We start from the raw sequence: 24,481 nt of genomic DNA, 5'->3' as shown, positions 1-24,481 counted from the left end.
GTCCCGGACAGTCAGACTACCTTTAATGTTGAGCTGTGCAGTTCCTTTCTATTATTACCATTAATATAGTTATTGCACTGAAATGATTAGCTCCTGCTATCACATTCACTCTTACCAAGGTAACATTTTGTAGGCCAGATTTCCTTTATGAGACTCATTTCCTCCTGACAGGATGATGCAGATGTAGAGTGGAAGTTTGCCCGAGCTAAGCTGTGGTTCTCCTACTTCGAGGAAGGTGGAACACTGCCTGTACCTTTTAATTTAATTCCCAGCCCCAAGTCTGTACTCAGCCTGACTCAGAAAATCAAACAGCTCCTGTTAACTCCACTGCACAGACACAAGGACAGCTTGAAGGAGGACACGGAGCTCAATGAAGTAAGATCAAACCCAGGGAAATTAAAGAATTTACTTTGTTAAAGATGTACTTACATGAACTCAGGATTAGTTTCTTATTGACATTGCAACAATCAAACATTATGCAGAGAATGAAAAAGGCTATGAATATTTTACGATTTATCTGAACAATTTAGTCAAGTATTTACAGTTGGACAGTGTGTGCATAGTTAACAGTTATTCCACAAAATCGAGTCGTACATGAGCTGATAGCCGACGAGGCATGTAGCACTGAGTCGGCTATAAGCCATGTATGACAAGATTGAGTGGAATAACTGTTTTATTCTTTCCACATTCACTGGATTTTGAGAAACAAAGCATTTTTATTTTTATTTTTTGCAAATTTGATCAATAAAAACTTCATACAAAACGTCCAACAAAATAATTTTCACTTAGAATGTAAACAAACCGGTGAAATGACAGTAGCAATGTGAAAAATGTGATAAGAATAATTCTTGAAAAATAAAAAAGATATACTATCAAATACTTTTATTCCATATTTTGTTGCTTTTTTGTATTTTTGTTTTTGAATAGAGTTTTTAGTTCATCCTTGGTTGGTTCAGCAACATGCTCAGCCATTTTATTTTTCTCTACTCATGGTATATGAGCTGATATCCTAGTAGTAGAGTAGCCAATCAGAGCACACAATTGCTTATATCCAGTGAATGTGAATAGAATAATTCATATTATTTAGAGCTCTGAAGTGTAATTGCACTTGACTCTAAACTAGTAAAGGAATTAGCACTGTGCTGTTAGAAGGCAACTTGCCAAATGTACTAAAACTGTTCTGTTTCCTGAAGTCCTAAAAATATATTAAAATTCATCAGAGATTGATGATCAGAGATCAACTATGAGCAATTAGTGAATATTCTGTACTTTGAGATCAGGAGCACGCCACAGTGTCTGTCAGCAATGTAAGAAAGGCTGCATACCATCATTTACGGGTATGTACAACCCCGATTCCAAAAAAGTTGGGACAAAGTACAAATTGTAAATAAAAACGGAATGCAATAATTTACAAATCTCAAAAACTGATATTGTATTCACAATAGAACATAGACAACATATCAAATGTCAAAAGTGAGACATTTTGAAATTTCATGCCAAATATTGGCTCATTTGAAATTTCATGACAGCAACACATCTCAAAAAAGTTGGGACAGGGGCAATAAGAGGCTGGAAAAGTTAAAGGTACAAAAAAGGAACAGCTGGAGGACCACATTGCAACTCATTAGGTCAATTGGCAATAGGTCATTAACATGACTGGGTATAAAAAGAGTATCTTGGAGTGGCAGCGGCTCTCAGAAGTAAAGATGGGAAGAGGATCACCAATCCCCTAATTCTGTGCCAACAAATAGTGGAGCAATATCAGAAAGGAGTTCGACAGTGTAAAATTGCAAAGAGTTTGAACATATCATCATCTACAGTGCATAATATCATCAAAAGATTCAGAGAATCTGGAAGAATCTCTGTGCGTAAGGGTCAAGGCCGGAAAACCATACTGGGTGCCCGTGATCTTCGGGCCCTTAGACGGCACTGCATCACATACCGTACAGGCATGCTTCTGTATTGGAAATCACAAAATGGGCTCAGGAATATTTCCAGAGAACATTATCTGTGAACACAATTCACCGTGCCATCCGCCGTTGCCAGCTAAAACTCTATAGTTCAAAGAAGAAGCCGTATCTAAACATGATCCAGAAGTGCAGACGTCTTCTGTGGGCCAAGGCTCATTTAAAATGGACTGTGGCAAAGTGGAAAACTGTTCTGTGGTCAGACGAATCAAAATTTTAAGTTCTTTATGGAAATCAGGGACGCCATGTCATTCGGACTAAAGAGGAGAAGGACGACCCAAGTTGTTATCAGCGCTCAGTTCAGAAGCCTGCATCTCTGATGGTATGTCTGCATTAGTGCGTGTGGCATGGGCAGCTTACACATCTGGAAAGACACCATCAATGCTGAAAGGTATATCCAGGTTCTAGAGCAACATATGCTCCCATCCAGACGACGTCTCTTTCAGGGAAGACCTTGCATTTTCCAACATGACAATGCCAAACCACATACTGCATCAATTACAGCATCATGGCTGCATAGAAGAAGGGTCCGGGTACTGAACTGGCCAGCCTGCAGTCCAGATCTTTCACCCATAGAAAACATTTGGCGCATCATAAAACGGAAGATACGACAAAAAAGACCTAAGACAGTTGAGCAACTAGAATCCTACATTAGACAAGAATGGGTTAACATTCCTATCCCTAAACTTGAGCAACTTGTCTCCTCAGTCCCCAGACGTATACAGACTGTTGTAAAGAGAAAAGGGGATGTCTTACAGTGGTAAACATGGCCTTGTCCCAACTTTGTTGAGATGTGTTGTTGTTATGAAATTTAAAATCACCTAATTTTTCTCTTTAAATGATACATTTTCTCAGTTTAAACATTTGATATGTCATCTATGTTCTATTCTGAATAAAATATGGAATTTTGAAACTTCCACATCATTGCATGCCGTTTTTATTTACAATTTGTACTTTGTCCCAACTTTTTGGGAATCGGGGTTGTAGGAACGTTAATAAAAGGACTTTTTTATCAGAAATTTTAAAACACTGTTAATAGTGATATAGGGCTACTGTGTGTTTTCAGTGCAAGAACAAGGAAACAGAGTCACGGATTTGTGTCAAAATAATCAAATGATATTTGTTGTTATTTCAGCTGGGTGAACAAAAAGAATCAAATTATGCAGGATCACCTCAATCAAGTCGTTATCGGGTAAAATGGAAACACCTTTACACCACGATTTTTCACATCATATAATTAAAAAAAATTCTTAAATAATAACACTTAATTCCATCATTTGCCAGACATGTGTATGAGAACTTTATTCAGTGGTATACAGCCCTAGACTGTAAGCCTTTTTGAGTAAACAAAACAAAAAAACTGTAAAAGTGAAAATATTAGTGGAAGTAGTGAAAGTTAGTGAAATAGACTGAATTATTAAAAATATGTATCAGACAGTTTTGTTGTTCACAGTAGAAACAAAGAATGCAGACAGATTTGATAAAAACGGAATTTTATCTTCACCTTGTAGTCAGCATTATCTATCTATCTATCTATCTATCTATCTATCTATCTATCTATCTATCTATCTATCTATCTATCTATCAGTCTCTACAGTGGTGCTTGAAAGTTTGTGAACCCTTTAGAATTTTTTATATTTCTGCATAAATATGACCTAAAACATCATCAGATTTTCACACAAGTCCTAAAAGTAGATAAAGAGAACCCAGTTAAACAAATGAGACAAAAATATTATACTTGGTCATTTATTTATTGACGAAAATGATCCAATATTACATATCTGTGAGTGGCAAAAGTATGTGAACCTTTGCTTTCAGTATCTGGTGTGACCCCCTCGTGCAGCAATAACTGCAACTAAATGTTTCCGGTTACTGTTGATCAGTCCTGCACACCGGCTTGGAGGAATTTTAGCCCATTCCTCCGTACAGAACAGCTTCAACTCTGGGATGTTGGTGGGTTTCCTCACATGAACTGCTCGCTTCAGGTCCTTCCACAACATTTCAATTGGATTAAGGTCAGGACTTTGACTTGGCCATTCCAGAATATTAATTTTATTCTTCTTTAACCATTCTTTGGTAGAATGATTTGTGTGCTTAGGGTCGTTGACTTGCTGCATGACCCACCGTCTCTTGAGATTCAGTTCATGGACAGATGTCCTGACATTTTCCTTTAGAATTGGCTGGTATAATTCAGAATTCATTGTTCCATCAATGATGGCAAGCCGTCCTGGCCCAGATGCAGCAAAACAGGCCCAAACTATGATACTACCACCACCATGTTTCACAGATGGGATAAGGTTCTTATGCTGGAATGCAGTGTTTTCCTTTCTCCAAACATAACGCTTCTCATTTAAACCAAAAAGTTCTATTTTGGTCTCATCCGTCCACAAAACATTTTTCCAATAGCCTTCTGGCTTGTCCATGTGATCTTTAGCAAACTGCAGACGAGCAGCAATGTTCTTTTTGGAGAGCAGTGGCTTTCTCCTTGCAACCCTGCCATGCACACCATTGTTGTTCAGTGTTCTCCTGATGGTGGACTCATGAACATTAACATTAGCCAATGTGAGAGAGGCCTTCAGTTGCTTAGAAGTTACTCTGGGGTCTTTTGTGACTTCATCGACTATTACACGCCTTCCTGTTGGAGTGATCTTTGTTGGTTGACCACTCCTGCGGAGGGTAACAATGGTCTTGAATTTCCTCCATTTGTACACAATCTGTCTGACTGTGGATTGGTGGAGTCCAAACTCTTTAGAGATGGTTTTGTAACCTTTTCCAACCTGATTGAGCATCAACAACGCTTTTTCTGAGGTCCTCAGAAATCTCCTTTGTTCATGCCATAATACACTTCTATAAACATGTGTTGTGAAGATCAGACTTTGATAGATCCCTGTTCTTTAAATAAAACAGGGTACTCACTCACACCTGATTGTCATCCCATTGATTGAAAATACCTGACTCTAATTTCACCTTCAAATTAACTGGTAATCCTAGAGGTTCACATACTTTTGTCACTCACAAATATGTAATATTGGATCATTTTCCTCAATAAATCAATGACCAAGTATAATATTTTTGTCTTATTTGTTTAACTGGGTTCTCTTTATGTACTTTTAGGACTTTTGTGAAAATCTGATTATGTTTTAGGTCATATTTATGCAAAAATTATTTTAAAGGGTTCACAAACTTTCAAGCACCACTCTATCTATCTATCTATCTATCTATCTATCTATCTATCTATCTATCTATCTATCTATCTATCTATCTATCAAGCTCTCTCTCCTCTCTCTCTCTCTTTCTTTCTATCTACGGTATCTATCGATCTCTCTCTCTCTCCCTATCTATATATTAATCTCCCTCTCTATTGCTTTCCCTCTATTGCCCTCTCTCTCTTTCTATTTTTATTTTCATTCTACTTTGTGGTGTACAGTGTGTCATTTTCTTTTCGCATGTCTGATAACTTGCTGCTGTAACATAACAGTTTCCCAGTTTGGGCTCAATAAAATCAATCAATCAATCAATCAATCAATCAATCAATCAATCAATCAATCAATCAATCAATCTGTCTGTCTGTCTGTCTGTCCATCAACCAGTCTATCTTTTTAATTTCTCTGAGGGAACCCACCCAAAGGGATCAATAAAGTTCTAATCTAATCTAATCTAATCTAATCTAATCTAATCTAATCTAATCTAATCTAATCTAATCTAATCTAATCTAATCTAATCTCTGTCTACCTATTGATCTCTCTGTCTCTATCTATCTATCTATCTATCTATCTATCTATCTATCTATCTATCTATCTATCTATCTATCTATCAAGCTCTCTCTCCTCTCTCTATCTATCTATTGATCAATCTCTCTCTCTCTATCTATAGCTCTCTATCTATCTATCTATCTATCTATCTATCTATCTATCTATCTATCTATCTATCTATCTATCTATCTATCTATTTTATTTTAATTCTATTTTATGGTGTACAGTGTGTTGTTTTCTTTTCGCATGTCTGATAACTTGCTGCTGTAACATAACAGTTTCCCAGCTTGGGCTCAATAAGTAAATCAATCAATCAATCAGTCAATCAGTCAATCAGTCAATCAATCAATCAATCAATCAATCAATCAATCAATCAATCTATCTATCTATCTATCTATCTATCTATCTATCTATCTATCTATCTATCTATCTATCTATCATCTCTCGATCTCTCTGTCTCTCGATCTCTCCTATCTATCTATCTATCTATCTATCTATCTATCTATCTATCTATCTATCTATCTATCTATCTTGATATATTGATCTCTCTCTATGTCTCTCTCTCTCTCTCTCTCTCTCTCTCTCTCTCTTTACTTTTTGTTGCAGTTAAGAGTTAAAAATTCTTCACCTCTTATTGAGTTCATGCATTCATCCATCTTCATTACCCACTTTATCCTGGCCAGGCTCATGGAAAGCTAAGGAGCGAAGGAAAGACTGTGGGATTAAATGACTAAAAATAAACAGAGTTTGTTAAATATAGTCTTTTTACTTTTGTTACCTTCATTCTTTGACGTTGTCTGCACATTTCCCCCGACAGAGGATCATGAAACGATTAATCAAAAGATATATCATAAAAGCACAGATGGACAAAGAGAGTGATGAGGTAAATGAAGGTACAGTATATTATTTTATTTCTGAATACACTGATAATACACACAATTGTTTTACTGTCTTACATTATCAGGGGAAAAAAGGCTTTATACAGATCTTTCATGAAAGATGATCCATGTGTCTCTGTACAGGGGAGCTAAAGGAGATAAAGCAGGACATCTCGAGCTTGCGCTATGAGCTCTTGGAGAAGTCTAATGAGACAGAAGAATTGGCAGAGATGATTAGGACACTGGCAGAAACACTAAGCAGGCAGCACAATCACTAGTTAGTGACACACAGAGTGCTGACGTCTGAAACCCTGCAAATGGCTGGCTGGTTTTAAGGGACTGCTACAGCAACTACCTTTGAAGAACAGCTGTTATATGGACACTTGCAAGTTGGTAACCGAGTGGTACATCCTGTTTCTGAAAGGGATCAAACTTAGTAAAGATGTAGTATATGTTGCAGAGAAACATTTCTGTAAATTGCTATAATAAATTACTTTTTTAAAATCAAGATCACATTTCTGTTGATTAAATTTCATGCAATTCTGAAATTCTAAATTTTATCAGATACAAGACATTACAGAACATTGCCATGCCTACAAATGTTAAGAGCTGTAGCTGTACGGTAGCTAATATACGTAGAATAACAGTGACAATAAAACACCAGGTTTAAAACTTATGATGCTGAAAGCAACAAATTGATTCAAGTGCCTCATCATGTGGCATGTGACTTATACAATAAATCATTACTGTTCTACAAAAATATATGATGGTCTTAAAATCAAAACATGTTGTGGCATGAAACTTGAAACCAGTATTTTAAAACATAAAAGAGTGTGCAGACTAAGAAGAAGACTTTATTTGTCACATGCACATCAAGCACAGTGAAATTTGTCCTCTGCATTTAACCCACTTGAAACAGTGAACACAGACACATGCCCAGAGCAATGGGCAGCTATGCTACAGCGCCCAGGGAGCAGTTAGGGGTTAGGTGCCTTGCTCAAGAGCACTTCAGCCCAAGGCCATCCCATGTTAACCTAACCACATGTCTTTGGACTGTGGGGGGAACCAGAGCACCCAGAGGAAACCCACACAGACACGGGGAGAACATGCAAACTCCACACAGAAAGGCCCCCATCGGCCGCTGGGCTCAAACCCAGAACCTTCTCGGTATGAGACGACAGTGCTAACCACTACACCACCATGCCACCTGTAAGAGTTATTGTTCAGGAATTCTTTATAGCATTACCCAGCATCCTTTACTGTCCCACACAGACCCATGGATGGTCCTCTTTTTTTTATGACCAATATGTTTTTCCACAAGCTGGAACAATATTAATAATATCATACTATATTATATTAATATTTATAGTAATTTCTTTATGCAGATGAAACATAACTATGGTACACAGGGATGAGAGTGGGTGGTCACCAAAAAAACAGAAAACAAGATGGCGCCCGAAGCCGGGGGTCTGGGAGGGATACCCCCCAGGAAAATTTTGAAAAATAAGGTCTTACAAACCACTTTTCCTGCAATCTGAGCTGTAGTAGATAAAAAATCTGTTGTCTTTTTTATATATTTACATGAAAATATGTTTCAAATCAATAGGAGTATTGTTTGAATTCAAAATAAAATCACATTCTACATTCAAGGGTATGGTTATAATTTATGATCAACAAAAATGACAAACTAAATTCACATTAAACGTAAGTTTTATTAATTATCAAAATGTTCATATATTAAATAAAATTTCTTAGGGAGAAAAGGTCAGTTACCCTATGTCCTCATTAGTTGCATATGATTTCAAAGTCTTTTGAAATATTTAAGTTTTCAAAACTGTCAGCATTAATTCAGATTTACTGACCATCATATACATGTTCAATGTATTAAATCAAACGAATGCTAAGTTTATGGGATAATGTCTATGTACACTTTATACAATTATTTATAGTTCACAGTCACTTCTCATTTTCATTTAATCATTTCGACTTCTTCTTCAGCCTTTTGGCCAAAGACAAAAGCTTGTCAGTCCTCTCTCTGTTTTTTATACCAGCATCGATTTCACGTACGGGGCGGCACGGTGGTGTAGTGGTTAGCGCTGTCGCCTCACAGCAAGAAGGTCTGGGTTTGAGCCCCGTGGCCAGCGAGGGCCTTTCTGTGCGGAGTTTGCATGTTCTCCCCGTGTCCGCGTGGGTTTCCTCCGGGTGCTCCGGTTTCCCCCACAGTCCAAAGACATGCAGGTTAGGTTAACTGGTGACTCTAAATTGACCGTAGGTGTGAATGTGAGTGTGAATGGTTGTTTGTGTCTATGTGTCAGCCCTGTGATGACCTGGCGACTTGTCCAGGGTGTACCCCGCCTTTCGCCCGTAGTCAGCTGGGATAGGCTCCAGCTTGCCTGCGACCCTGTAGAACAGGATAAAGCGGCTACAGATAATGAGATGAGATGAGATTTCACATACCTTCGCTTCGTCTCGCTTGTCAATTGTATTCGGCATTTTGAGTAAAAAAGCCGATACGAAAGAGAAACGTATTTTTGAAGCGCAGCGACGATGAACATGTGCAAGTTTCGATGCGGGTACTTTTGTAAGAACTGTTATGATTGGCTTTTGTTCTCTCCCACACTCTTGTAAGAACTGTTATGATTGGCTATCATGCTCTCGCCAGCGATGTTTTGGCCAATTACATTGTAGATAACATGTATTCTACCGCGAGACTTAGCGAGACTAAAGATGGCGAAAATGTAAACATGTAACATCGTCGTACGCTTGAGTATCACGAAGGAACATACCCCAACCCCCCTCAATGAAAAAAAAATCTCAACGGATTTGGCATAATATCGATTTTTGCTCAGAAAAAGCGGAAATCCGCCGAAAAGCGGAAAACTTTCATCCCTGGGTACAGTACTTAATGGTGCTGACTGCAAAGTCATCTGAAATTTTCACATTTTTTTCAATGTGCATGGCATTTTCCTATGTCTCGCAAGAACAATATCATGTGGACAAGATGTGATCATTTTGATGCCCTGAGGGTCATTTTTCTTCATTTTGGGACCGTTCTCTTCCCTCTTGAGGTAAACAGTATGGCCCTACAGAAATAGCCGAATGCGAGGAGCTTTGACTAATTAGCATAATTATGGAACTGCGTCACACCAAGATGGTGATGCGTGGAAAAAATCGTGACTCTGCATCAACCTTGGAGAGTTTTGAGTTGCAGGGATATAATTTGTGGTTGACATTCGTGAATCGATCTCATCTCATCTCATTATCTCTAGCTGCTACAGGGTCGCAGGCAAGCTGGAGCCTATCCCAGCTGACTACGGGCGAAAGGCGGGGTACACCCTGGACAAGTCGCCAGGTCATCACAGGGCTGACACATAGACACAGACAACCATTCACACTCACATTCACACCTACGGTCAATTTTAGAGTCACCAGTTAACCTAACCTGCATGTCTTTGGGCTGTGGGGGAAACCGGAGCACCTGGAGGAAACCCACGCGGACACGCTCCACACAGAAAGGCCCTCGCCGGCCCCGGGGCTCGAACCCAGGACCTTCTTGCTGTGAGGCGACAGTGCTAACCACTACACCACCGTGCCGCCCCTGTGAATCGATCTGTGAAACAAAATACAAATATATATTTTCTCTGTTACTGCTTTTGTGCTATCGTTTCTTTCTCTATAAAAGCAAAACATTCGGTGTATAACCCCATATTCACGACTGTAGAGTCGAGCCCATGCATTCTAAGGCTAAGATAGCTAAGTGCGAGAATTATTTAGTTATCTGTGCAGAAAAATGACATCATCAAACCTTGCTCTGTCTTGCAGTTGCACTCACTAGGCAGGCTTTCCTTTTCTTTTCCGCCGGCTTTTAGCTGGCAGGAGAGCGGAGTCTGCCATGTTTGCCCATGTCGACTTGCTTTGGTTAACAGTAGGTCAAACGCCCCATGGTGGCCACATGATATTGTTGCTCACTTGCTTCAGCAACCTCCAAAATCGTAAAATGCAGGATGCATTTTGTCTTAAAGCAATGACACGTAGGATACATGGTGTGTGCAGCAGTGAAACATCTCGAAACTCCAACAGCAATAGAAATAGAACATTTTGCCCAGAATTCAACTTTGCAGTCAGAACCTCAAATGCTTAGATCATGTCAGCTTGTGAGTGTTTTATTATCTTCTCATCTCATTATCTCTAGCTGCTTTATCCTGTTCTACAGGGTTGCAGGCAAGCTGGAGCCTATTCCAGCTGACTATGGGTGAAAGGCGGGGTACAACCTGGACAAGTTGCCAGGTCATCACAGGGCTGACACATAGACACAGACAACCATTCACACTCACTTAACTGGTGACTCTAAATTGACCGTAGGTGTGAATGTGTTTTATTATCTTTTGCAGTTAAATATCTCATGCTTTTTGAACCACTAAACTAGATAATAATTAATAATGATCTAATTGTGGGGTGGCACGGTGGTGCAGTAGTTAGCACAATCACCTCAAAGCAAGCAGGTTGACCAAGGCCCTTGTATGGAGCTTCCATATTCTCCCCATTCTTGTGTAGGTTTCCTATAGGGGGTCTGGTTTCCTCCCACCATCTAAAGAGTGAGTGTGAATGGCTGCCTGTCTCTCTGTGTTAGCGCTATGATAGACTGGTGACCTGTCCAGGGTGTACACTGCCTCTCACCCCACTGGCAACTGTGATTGGCTCCAGCTCCCCTGGGACCCGCAGTGGATAAGTAACGTAGAAAATGAATGAATGCATGAATGATCTAATTGTTAATAATTTTATTTGGTCACATAAAAGCATAATTACTAATTTATACCGTTTAACAGGGACAATGTGGCGATTCTCAGTTCTCCAAAACCATTAATCTCATCCAGACACTCATACACAGCAGTGAAATCAAAACACCATACAGATCAGATTTAAACACACCCCATAAAACATATCATTGTTCTTGCTGGAACTGAGGGTATGTCATTATTCTGTGCCCCACAATTCAGATGTTAATAAGATTCACTGTAGCTTGTTATGGTATATGCAAGTGCTGAAGAGGTAAATATCTACAGTGGTGCTTGAAAGTTTGTGAACCCTTTAAAATTTTCTATATTTCTGCATAAATATGACCTAAAACATCATCAGATTTTCACACAAGTCCTAAAAGTAGATAAAGAGAACCCAGTTAAACAAATGAGACAAAAATATTATACTTGGTCATTCATTTATTGAGGAAAATGATCCAATATTACATATCTGTGAGTGGCAAAAGTATGTGAACCTCTAGGATTAGCAGTTAATTTGAAGGTGAAATTAGAGTCAGGTGGTTTCAATCAATGGGATGACAATCAGGTGTGAGTGAGCACCTTGTTTTATTTAAAGAACAGGGATCTATCAAAGTCTGATCTTCACAACACATGTTTGTGGAAGTGTATCATGGCACGAACAAAGGAGATTTCTGAGGACCTCAGAAAAAGCATTGTTGATGCTCATCAGGCTGGAAAAGGTTACAAAAGCATCTCTAAAGAGTTTGGACTCCACCAATCCACAGTCAGACAGATTGTGTACAAATGGAGGAAATTCAAGACCATTGTTACCCTCCCCAGGAGTGGTCAACCAACAAAGATCACTCCAAGAGCAAGGCATGTAATAGTCTGTGAGGTCACAAAAGACCCCAGGGTAACTTCTAAGCAACTGAAGGCCTCTCTCACATTGGCTAATGTTAATATTCATGAGTCCACCATCAGGAGAACACTGAACAACAATGGTGTGCATGGCAGGGTTGCAAGGAGAAAGCCACTGCTCTCCAAAAAGAACATTGCTGCTTGTCTGCAGTTGGCTAAAGATCACGTGGACAAGCCGGAAGGATATTGGAAAAATGTTTTGTGCATGGATGAGACCAAAATAGAAATTTTGGTTTACAGTAAATGAGAAGCATTATGTTTGGAGAAAGGAAAACACTGCATTCCAGCATAAGAACCTTATCCCATCTGTGAAACATGGTGGTGGTAGTATCATAGTTTGGGCCTGTTTTGCTGCATCTGGGCCAGGACGGCTTGCCATCATTGATGGAACAATGAATTCTGAATTATACCAGCCAATTCTAAAGGAAAATGTCAGGACATCTATCCATGAACTGAATCTCAATTCGCTTTATGTACTTTTAGTACTTGTGTGAAAATCTGATGATGTTCTCATCTCATCTCATTATCTGTAGCCGCTTTATCCTGTTCTACAGGGTTGCAGGCAAGCTGGAGCCTATCCCAGCTGACTACGGGCGAAAGGCAGGGTACACCCTGGACAAGTCGCCAGGTCATCACAGGGCTGACACATAGACAACCATTCACACTCACATTCACGGTCAATTTAGAGTCACCAGTTAACCTAACCTGCATGTCTTTGGACTGTGGGGGAAACCGGAGCACCCGGAGGAAACCCATTCGGACATGGGGAGAGCATGCAAACTCAGCACAGGAAGGCCCTCGCCGGCTACGGGGATCGAACCCGGACCTTCTTGCTGCGAGGCGATAGCGCTAACCACTACACCACCGTGCCGCCCTGATGATGTTTTAGGTCATATTTATGCAGAAATATAGAAAATTCTAAAGGGTTCACAAACTTTCAATCACCACTGTATACAGGGCCGTTGACAGCTTTGGCTGGGCCCGGGACAAAATAATCTGAGTGGGCCCCCCCCCCCAAATAATCTGAGTGCCCCCCCCCCCACACACACACACATACGCGCGCACGCACATCGCCACACAGCAACCACCCACACCCAACCCCTCTTTTCACAGTCTCCATTCACTCCAACCCTTAAATAACAGGTATTCCAAGCCCATTATAACAGTCAACCATTTTATTTCAACATTTCAACATATTTACAGTTTGAACATTTCCTTAGTCTGCAACTATTCAGGTGCGAAATGCAATGCGCCGGACTTTTGCTGTGGCAAAGTCGTCAATAAGGTCACTGAAGTCCAGCTTCTTTGCAAGTTCGCGCTCTATAGAGAGCATAGCCAGCCCATTGAGCCTCTCCTGTGACATGTTTGAGCGCAGGTAGTTGATAAACCAAAATGATTGTTTACGGGATGGAACTGGGCCTCAATGAGAACGGAGTTATGGCTTTCCCAAAATCTGAACATAGAAGCATCACCACTTCACACACGGACTGGCCATTGGGAGTAGCGGGAGTGGTGGGCCGGTGGTTCAGTGTGGGCCGGCGGAGAAAAAAAAAAAAACAGTTGCGCGCTGGCCTTTAATATGATAAGCAATGTTAACAGTTTCTTTAAGAAACTGTTAACATTGCTTATCATATTAAAGGCCAGCGCGCAACTGTAATAAGCAATGTTAACAGTTTCTTAAAGAAACTGTTAACATTGCTTATCATATTAAAGGCCAGCGCGCAACTGTTTTTTTTTTTTTTCTCCGCCGGCCCACCGGGAAAACTCCCGCTACTCCCGATGGCCAGTCCGTGTGTGCCACTAGTGATGTGTACAGTGAGTTTTTCAGTGTATTTTTTTGTCTTGTTTTTCATAAACGTCCTTTCCGTACTCGATTTAGAATGTTACAAAAAAAATTGACACCCTCCCAACCACGTAACATTAGCCTATCTGACCTGGGGGCTGACACGTTTATTACGGATAAACCAAAAGGATTACAACGTTCCCTGGATATAGAACTGGACCGAGAAGATTTCAAAATCTTAACGTGTAAGCAACAACAATAAAACAGAGGTTGTTTTATTCATTTAGGGCTTATTAGGCTTCTTTCATTAATTGCGCTTTTCATACAGGCCTATCATTTTTCACTTGAGCAAGGGAATTGTTTGAAGAGTATCCAGTCTAAGCGAAAGTTTAATGTTTTGCAACAGACTAACCTCAAAACACCCTATTTATAGCCCATTCGTTACATTAAACTCTATCTAGCTGGCAATTTCACATGCCGTCGTATCTACACGGGATGATTTCCAACAAAATAAGGTTTAATTAACAAGAGGCAGCGTTCCACGGGCTTTCAGGTTTTTTTTCTTACTATGGAGTTGGCCTGGAGTAAAATTTTTCTAGATTTTGTTTAGAGCAAAGACTATGCAAAATATAATATATTCTTAATCAGAATATAGAACTAGACAGGGGCGGCACGGTGGTGTAGTGGTTAGCGCTGTCGCCTCACAGCAAGAAGGTCCTGGGTTCGAGCCCCGGGGCCGGCGAGGGCCTTTCTGTGCGGAGTTTGCATGTTCTCCCCGTGTCCGCGTGGGTTTCCTCCGGGTGCTCCGGTTTCCCCCACAGTCCAAAGACATGCAGGTTAGGTTAACTGGTGACTCTAAATTGACCGTAGGTGTGAGTGTGAATGGTTGTCTGTGTCTATGTGTCAGCCCTGTGATGACCTGGCGACTTGTCCAGGGTGTACCCCGCCTTTCGCCCGTAGTCAGCTGGGATAGGCTCCAGCTTGCCTGCGACCCTGTAGAAGGATAAAGCGGCTAGAGATAATGAGATGAGATGAGAACTAGACAGGGACACTCTAACGAGTGCAAACCCCGCCTTTTCCCTATTAAAATACATTGGGCGAAAATTTCGAAGTTCTGCCATGACCTTGACCTTTGACCTCCAAAATTTAATGGTTTCCTTCCTGGGTGATTGGCAACACATGTACAAAATTTGGTCCAAATCGATCCATTGGTTCTTGAGATATCTTGCAGACACACAGACAGACAGACAGATACACACACACACACACAGACTGACGCAGGTGAAAATAATAACCCCTCCGACTACTGTCGGCGGGGTTAATAAGAAACGTGGAGTAAGATTTGGCCAGCATTGAGGAGAAAACTGAAAGGAATCGTTTGGGAGCTGAAAGAGTCTATTCTTATTTGTGACTGAGTCGATTGCCTTGACTCACTGAAAATAGCCGTAATTCTCATTACTAGTGTGCATGCCAAGCTGGGAGTCGAAGAATGTAAAAGATAGATATGTAAAGACCAACGAATGGACAGTTTTGGGAGAAAAACATCTTCAACTGTTTGGGAGCCGAGTCAGAGTCGACTCTTAATGGTGAAGTGAGTCGAATGTGATGATTCACTGAAAGAGCCGGAATTGTTGTTATTCGTGTGCAGATACAGGATGTGTATTTTATGTTGATGGTGAATCCTGCACAAACACACACAGATTATTCTGTAAAACTACCTTATAGTGCCAATGAATGGCAGAATAAAATTATACTCCATGGTGCTCTTTATTAATATTTCATTTACTTGGCATATATTCATGCGCATGCTCAGCATCCTTGGCTCACATGTACTCAACGGGCTCTTAAAAAGTATTTTTGATTCAGATTCACTTGATTCTGATTCAGCTGATTCTAACTCTCTGCATCCATGGTAACAGTTTCTATAAAACACAACAAACCGCTTTAGCATTGCTAGCCCTAGCTGCTGCCTCTTAACCATTGAATCGCTGGTGTTTTGTATGAAATCTGCAGAGAATTATGGTGCGTTGGCATTACTTTTATGCTTTTTTAACAAATAGATTTTAAATAAAAATATATATGTACACATCATTAAATATTATATAAATAATAGCTATATATACCCAACAATTTTGGGATTATAGTGAGAGTATTTAATGCAACGCGTATACTAGAGGGTTTAATTAATTGACATATATAAATCGTTACAAATAAATATCTTTAGAACCAGATCTGAGTTTATTACCAAATCTGAAACAAAAACAGAAATCTGGAGTGTGCATAGGTATTCACCCCCTTTCATATAAAACCCCTAAATAAGAGTTGGTACAACCAATTCACTTAAGTCACATAATTTTGAATAGTTGATTAAGATCCACCTGTGTGCAATTAAAGAGTCACATGATCTGTCACATGATGTCTGTATAAATCAACCTGTTCTGGAAGGACCCTGACTCTGCTACGCTACTGAACAAGCAACATGAAAACCAAGGAACACGCCAAACAGGTCAGAGACAAAGTTGTGGAGAAGGATTTGGTTATAAAAATATCCCAAACTTTGAATATCCCACGGAAATCCATTAAATCCATCCATTATCTGTAGCCGCTTATGGAACGTTCCACCGAATGGGTGCCATTTGCTTGTTGTACCACTCCCAAATTAAACTTAATTTGTTATATATTTTCAACACTGATTATAATAACACACATATTTAACTATTCAAAATGTGTATTGGTCAACCTCAGACTACGTTACAAGGTTTGAAAGTCAAAGATGGCTGCATTTTTTTCAGTCCTGTTACCAAAACTCTGAAAGTAACAGGACTGAGTTTTTAGCCTAGGATTAGCTAATACATGGAATTAAGCCACATGGCGTCATCACTAATAGCATTACCACACTTGGCACATTCTACCAAAAATCTGTATTTTTTAAAATAAACAAATATCATCTAAGAAATAATTTAAGTAACAGGACAGTATGTTGACATTGACCTTATCAGTCAAAGTTAAAAAAATCATCAAATATACAGAAAAGTAAATGAGAGAACTAACTTTTGGTCTTCCCATGGCCTTCAGAAGACACAACTGATGTAACTTCCTGTTGAGCATGTGATTTATGGAATGTTCCAAATTTGTCAGATGGGGTAATATGTTTGGGTAATAGGACTGAGTGAAAACCCAGGGACACGACTAAAATGTGTATTTTAACTAAGATATTGTGGATTTCTTATGAAAAAATATATTTAAACCATGGATAGGATATGGAGTCACACAACAGTGCAAAAGAAATACTGTTTCTGAAGGATTTTAATCATAATATTTCATAGTTAAATATAAAGTTAGAGTGCGGGGACAGGTAACACATGCTATTTTTCAGTGTTTTAGGTAGTTTTTATTAATCCTTACAATTATATATCTTAAATTTGAAACTAGATCAATGTGCAGGACATTCTGCATAATAAGGAACTGTATTTTAAAGTACATTTATACATATAATTTTCTAGGGATGGAAATAGCACCGATTCAGTGGAATGGCTCTTATCCTGTTCTACAGGGTCACAGGCAAGCTGAAGCCTATCCCAGCTGACTATGGGCAAGAGGCAGGTACACCCTGGACAAGTCACCGGGTTATCATAGGGCTGACACATAGAGACAAACAACCATTCACACTCTGTCAATTTAGAGCCACCAGTTAACCTAACCTGCATGACTTTGGGGGAAACCAGAGCACCTGAAGGAAGCCCACACAGACACAGGGAGAACATGCAAACTCCACACAGAAAGGCCCTTGCTGGGCACTGGGCTCGAACCCAGAACCTTCTTGCTGTGCGGCGACAGTGCTAACCACTACACCACTGTGCCACCCCCATTAAATCCATTATAGCAAAATGGTAAGAATATGGCACCACTACAATCTTGACAAGAGAAGGCCCCCCACGAAAACTCACAGACCGGGCAAGGAGGCCATTAATCAGAGATGCAACAAAGACACCAAAGATAACACTGAAGGAGCTGTAAAGATCCACAGTGGAGATGGGAATATCTATCCATATGAGCGCTTTAAGCTGTACTCTCCACAGGCTTATGGAAGAGTGGCCAGAAAAAAGCCATTGCTTAAGAAAACTTGTTTGGAGTTTGCCCAAAAGCATGTGGTAGACTCCCCAAACACATGGAAGAAGATTCTCTGGTCAAATGAGACTAAAACTGATCTTTTTGGCCATCATGGGAAATGCCATGTGTGGCGTAAATCCAACACCCTGAGAACACCATCCCTAGAGTGAAGCATGGTGGTGGCAGCATCATGCTGTGGGGATGTTTTTCATCTGCAAGGACAGGAAAGCTGGTCAGGACTGAAGGAAAGATGGATGGCACTAAATACAGGGCAATTCTGGAGTAAAACCTGTTTGAGTCAATCAGAGGTTTGAGACTGGGATGAAGTTTCACATTCCAGCAGGACAATGACCCAAAACATACTGCTAAAGTTACACTGGAGTGGTTTAAAGGGAAACATTGAAATGTCTTGGAATGGCCTAATCAAAGCCCAGACCTCAATCCAGTTGAAAATCTGTGGCATAACTTGAAGATTGCTGTACACCAACGCAACCCATCTAATTTGAAGGAGTTGGAGCAGTTTTGCCTTGAGGAATGGGCAAAAATCCCAGTGGCTAGATGTGCTAAGTTAATAGAGACATACCCCAAGAGACTTGCAGCTATAATTGCACCAAAAGGTGGCTCTACAAAGTATTGACTTTTGGGGGGGTGAATTCCTGTGCACACTCCAGATTTCTGTTCCTTCATCTTAATTATTGTATGTATCACAGGAATACAACAATTTCAGCTTTGAAGTTGTAGGCATGTTGTGTAAATCAAATGGTGCGAACTCTCCAAAAATCCATTTTAATTCCAACTTGTAATGCGACAAAACAGGACCAACACAAAAGGGGATGAATACTTTTGCAAGACACTGTATGTGCAGTGGGTTAAATAAATTAATAAATAACAAAGCTGTGCAATGTGAGCCGGAACGTGCAGTAAAAATTCACAGAATGAAGATGCATGACATGATCATTAAATGTGCAAAATGGCAGTTCAGAGAGGAAGTGCATTAATGTCACAGGTTGAGAGAGTGAGTTTAGAGTCAGTGAGGTCTCTGATCTTATTGATGAGGCCAGCTGCAGTGGGGGGAAAGCTGGCCTTAATAAACTGGATTAAAAAGCTGGCCTTATGGCGAGAGGTTTTGGTTCTAATGGACCACAACCTCCTACCTACGGAAGCGTATTACTGCCACACCAGAAAAAAAGAAGAAAAAAATTCATTATCACGTAATAATGTGAAAGGTTTAGTGTCATAACACTATATTTTTCACGTAATTATGTGAAACGTTTCATGTTATAACGTGATAACTTTAAACTCATGTTTGAATCTATGGTTTGAATGAGGTGTATGGAGAATAAATTGGGTAGTATGGAGAATGAACTGGGTAATTTGGCTCATTTACATGATTTAATCAACTTCTATTTCATTCTTGGCTTGAACTGTAGTAAAGTTGGAAGTATATTCACAGATTCAATCTTCCTGGATCAATGACTCTTAAGCGAAACGTTGTTAAAACACAATAGACGCCTCTTTCCTATTGTACCAAGGTAAACAACGAGCTACAACCTCATTTTAATCAAAATGAGTCTCCGAGCTGGACTAATGACACTGGTCTCTGTGTGCAGCCGGCTGTGAGACGGGTGCCCAGGGACCGTCTTAAAAAGTGCAAGACTGAAAATAAATGCTACGAAAATATTCAAGAACTTCACCCTTATTCACTGTAGTGTCACCCAAATCACTGCATACATCAGCAGTTTCCTGTTTATTATACTAAAACAGTTATTTTGGAAAAATGTGCTTTTGCATAATTTGGGGGAATTTTTATTGAGAAAAATATTCAAGAACTTTACTGTTATACACTGTAGTGTTACCAAAACTAACTCACTAACAGGAGACTGTTGATGTGTGCAGTGATTTTTCTGACCCTACAGTGAATAAGAGTGAAGTTACTGAATATTTTCGTGGCACCTGTATACCTGCTGATTCATGTAATTATCCAATTATCGATCATGTGGCAGCAGCATATTGCATAAAAATGTATGCAGATACAGGTGAAGAGCTTCACTGAAACTGGATAGTTGTAGATTTGAAAAACTGTGCTTCGTCTTTTTTCCAGTGTTTACAGTAGCTGTCCAATTTTTGGTCATCCACTGCCCATTGTAGCTCTGATTCCTGTTCTTAGCTGACAAGAGTGGAAACTGATGTGGTCTTCTACTGTTGTAGTGCATTTGCCTCAACGTTTGACTTGATTTGCTTTTCTGCTTGCCATGAGTGTGAAAATCCCAGAAAGTCAACAGTTTCTGAAAACCATCTCTTCTGGCCCTACCATGCCATGGACAAAGTACCTAAGATCACACTTTGATGACTGATGTGAACATTCAATGAAGCTCTTGAACTGTATCTATATGAATCCATGCATTGTGCTGCTGACACACGTTTGACTGAATGAACATTTGCATGATGGAGCAGGTGCGCATTGAAGAGGCCAGTGAGTGTATATACACAATGATTGAAAAAAAGAAAGGAAAAAAAAAGATGGACACTTGTTTCCATTTACAAACCATTATATTAGAACTGGAAAAAGAATAACTATTATTCCAAGAGAATGTTTAAAAATGACCGTTAAACAGTATGGATGACAAATTTTATATTCTCATAGTCTATTTCTCTTCAAATGTTTAAATACAGAGGACACTTGACAGGACGCTTCCAATATAACCTTCTGTATATTTGTGTCTAAGAAGTTTTTTTTTTTTTTTGAGCGGCACAGTGGTGTAGTGGTTAGCACTGTTGCCTCACAGCAAGAAGATTCTGGGTTTGAGCCCAGCAGCTGATGAGGGCCTTTCTGTGTGGAGTTTGCATTTTGTCTGCGTGGGTTTCCCCCTGGTGCTCTGGTTTCCCCCAAAGACAGGCAGGTTAGGCTAATTGGTGGCTCTAAAGTGAGTGTGAATGGTTGTTTGTGCCTATGTGTCAGCCCTGTGATGACCTGGCAACTTGTCCAGGGTGTACCCTGCCTCTCGCCCACAGTCAGCTGGGATAGGCTCCAGCTTGCCTGTGACCCTGTAGAACAGGATGGATGGGAGTTTTTTGGCTCATCTTTTGGCTGAAACCTATAGAGACACCTGTCTGTATGTTGAACCAAGTTTGAGCCTGTTTAAGAACGTACAGTCGTAGCCAAAAGTTTTGAGACTGACATTTCGATTTTCACAAAGTTTGCTGTTTCAGTTTTTATGGTGGCAATTTGCATTGACTCTAGGTTGTTATGAAGAGTGATCAGATGAATTGGAATTAATTGCAAAGTCCTTCCTTGCCATGAAAATTAACTTAATTCCAGGTTCAATTGCTGCGAAGAAGGCTTCAGGGCATCCAAGAAAGTCCAGCAAGTGCCAGGACCGTCTCCTAAAGAGGATTCAGTTACAGGATCGGGTTACCACCAGTGCAGAGCTTGCTCTGAAATGGCAGTAGGCAGGTGTGAGTGCATACAGTGCACTCACATACTGCATACATACTGCACATACAGTGAAGCAAAGACTTTTGGAGGATGGCCTGGTGTCAAGAAGGACAGCAAAGAAGCCACTTCTCTCCAAGAAAAACATCAAGGACAGACTGACATTCTGCAGGAAGTACAGGGATTGGACTGCAGAGGACTGGGGTAAAGTTATTTTCTCTGATGAAGCCCCCTTCAGACTGTTTGGGACATCTGGAAAAAATGATTGTCCGGAGAAGAAAAGGTCAGCGCTACCATGAGTCCTGTGTCATGCCAACAGTCAGAGGTGGAAAAACTGGATTGACAAAGTAAAAGTCCTGCTTAGGTTTTCCTTCTGCCTGTGCTCTCAACACAGGTGATTTCACCAATTAGCTCATCAACCTGGCTTAGGGGATGTGGTAATTAGGATCAGCTGGTTCATTGAATTGGCTGGAGCAAAAATGTGGCAGGGTTTTTACTTTCTGCACCCGGGTTTTCCACCTCTGCCAACAGTAAAGCATTCTGAGACTATTCATGTGTGGGGTTGCTTCTCATCCAAGGGCGTGGACTCACTCACAATTTTGCCAAAGAACACTACCATGAGCAAAGAATGGTATCAAAATTTCCTCCAAGAGCAACTTCTCCCAACAGTCCAGGAGCAATTTGGTGATGACCAATGCTTTTTCCAGCATGATGGAGCACCATGTCACAAGGCAAAAGTGATAACTAAGTGGCTTGGGGAACAAAACATTGAAATTTTGGGTCCATGGCCAGATCTTAATCCCATCGACAACCTGTGGTCAATCCTCAAAAAGTGGGTGGACAAACAAAAACCCAAAAATTGTGATAAACTCCAAGCACTTATTATGCAAGAATGGGTTTCCATCAATCAGGATTTGGCCCAGAAGCTGATATCTAGCATGCCAGGGCAAATTGCAGGAGTCTTGAAAAAGAAGGGTCAACACTGACCCCTTGACTAACGTGACCCTTTGACTAACGTGATTATTGACTCTTTGCCTAAACGTGATGTATTTGTCAATAAAAGCCTTTGAAACTTATGAAATGCTTAGAATTGTACTTTAGTATACCATAGAAACATCTGACAAAAAGATCTAAAAACACTGAAGCAGCAAACTTTGTGAAAACCAAAATTTGTGTCAGTCTCAAAACTTTGGGCCACGACTGGTATTGGCATGCCAACCTCAGGTAGCGATTCGACAGTCGCGGTGTGACGCCGCTGCGTACTGACTATGTAAGTGTCATGTTACATAACCTCAGGTCATGATGTAATCCTTTGTGACTGAGCATTCTAGAGTGCTGTCCAGGAAAGGAGAAGCTTTTGCAACATTGGTTCAAATCCTGGCGTCAGCGTAAAAGACTGAGCTCAGACCTGCACAGGTCTCTAGTTTTCCAATACAAACGCTATTTTTACCAACTGTACACAAACATTATTGTTTAATGAACTCCTAAGCAGCTTTAACACACATTTTTTGTGTGTGAAATGGATATGTGATCTTATGTTGATGGTCTTCATAGCCTCAGAGCAGGACTTCATTATCCACACAGCCGTCCAGTAACAGTGCTCACACGCGCCGCTATCGGACACGTGCCCAGACTTCCCAAGTGGATGAAACTCTTTTTGGAACAGTCAAACAGGTGTGAAAAAAATATTTGATTTCCAGTCACAAAAATGTCAGAATCAGTAATTAGTGGGCTATAGATAAATAGGCATGTTGAGGACTCGGTTAGATTTCCACTTTCATTTTTCTTTACCAGTCTGCATGTGAAGTTAAGAACCTTGTTAAAGATGAAACCAAGTCTCGCTGTGCTTCAGCCCCCGAGCCACGAAAGCCTGATACAATCCGTCTCATCACCAAGGACCTCATCAGGGACCTCAGGCAAGTACTGCACATGAGTGTGCATCTCAGCAAGATGTTATTAATTTCCCTTAAATTATTTGTCCGCCTTTCTTTGATTTTACAAAGTATGGGTCTTAAGAGATATGGAATATGACAGGTATATGCCTTATTCTGTTGAATTAGAATCCCCAACAAGGACCCATCTGGACAGTCTGTCATCCTCCACCAGGCTGAAATTGAGCACATCATGGCGAATGCTCATGTGCTCCCAAAAGAGGAAAGAGAAGCGACACTGGAGACCCAGCGCAAAGCTTGGGAAGAGGCCATGGTGAGCAAAAAGCATGTCCAAAAAGCTGGTCTGATGTGATAAAAGCGATAATGTTTTATACAAAGCATGTATGGACACTGACTTAAATCTTGTATATTATAATATTAAAGACGTAATAGATGGAAAAGTGGGTATTATCTACAACCCCAGTTCCAAAAAAGTTGGGACACTGTGTAAACTGTAAATAAAAACAGAATGTGATAATTTGCAAATCTCGGAAACCCTGTATTTCATAGAAAATAGTAGAAAGACAACATATCAAATGTTGAAACTGAGAAATGTTATTGTTTTTTGAAAAATATATGCTCATTTTGAATTTAATGTCAACAGCACTTTTCAAAAAAAATTGGAATGGGGCAACAAAAGACTGAAAAAAGTTGTGTAATGCTTAAAAAAAAAGGTTAATTGGCAACAGGCCAGTAACATGATTGGGTACAAAAAGAGCATCCCTGAGAGGTGGAGTAGGGTAGCAAGGTAGACAATAGGTAGGGGCCCTAAAATGGCGGCCGTGAAATTTGACACCATGTTCAGAGTTTAATGTTGAATTAAATAATAAATCCAGAAACCTGAACTTTGCTATGGCTCTACACAGAGAGGTAGAGATCACAACTACAACAAAATATTATTCTTGGATGTAAATCCTAATATTAGAGGGCCCATGCAAGGTGTGAGGAAGTT

General features: G+C 40.2%; 2 protein-coding genes across 2 annotated transcripts in view; both read left to right on the top strand.

Annotated features, from left to right (window-relative positions):
- Positions 1-6,875, top strand: part of trpc6b (transient receptor potential cation channel, subfamily C, member 6b) — a 42,099-nt gene extending 35,224 nt beyond the window's left edge. The window contains exons 9-12 of the mRNA XM_060924335.1: positions 172-375; positions 3,103-3,159; positions 6,537-6,612; positions 6,742-6,875. Coding sequence (XP_060780318.1) covers positions 172-375; positions 3,103-3,159; positions 6,537-6,612; positions 6,742-6,875 — 471 coding nt within the window. The remainder of the gene's footprint in view (positions 1-171; positions 376-3,102; positions 3,160-6,536; positions 6,613-6,741) is intronic.
- A 9,140-nt stretch (positions 6,876-16,015) lies between these two features.
- The window catches only part of LOC132887414 (cilia- and flagella-associated protein 45-like), a 31,315-nt gene continuing 22,849 nt past the window's right edge, over positions 16,016-24,481 (top strand). Inside the window, exons 1-4 of the mRNA XM_060922888.1 lie at positions 16,016-16,077; positions 23,153-23,272; positions 23,393-23,514; positions 23,659-23,803. Of these exons, the coding sequence (XP_060778871.1) occupies positions 16,075-16,077; positions 23,153-23,272; positions 23,393-23,514; positions 23,659-23,803 (390 nt within the window). The 5' untranslated portion in view covers positions 16,016-16,074. The remainder of the gene's footprint in view (positions 16,078-23,152; positions 23,273-23,392; positions 23,515-23,658; positions 23,804-24,481) is intronic.

This window comes from Neoarius graeffei, chromosome 6 (assembly GCF_027579695.1).
Source record: "Neoarius graeffei isolate fNeoGra1 chromosome 6, fNeoGra1.pri, whole genome shotgun sequence".
In the NCBI taxonomy this organism is placed as follows: Eukaryota; Metazoa; Chordata; class Actinopteri; order Siluriformes; family Ariidae; genus Neoarius; species Neoarius graeffei.
The sequence above is the reverse complement of the archived record's forward strand: the minus strand, read 5'-3'. Positions and strand labels throughout refer to the sequence as shown.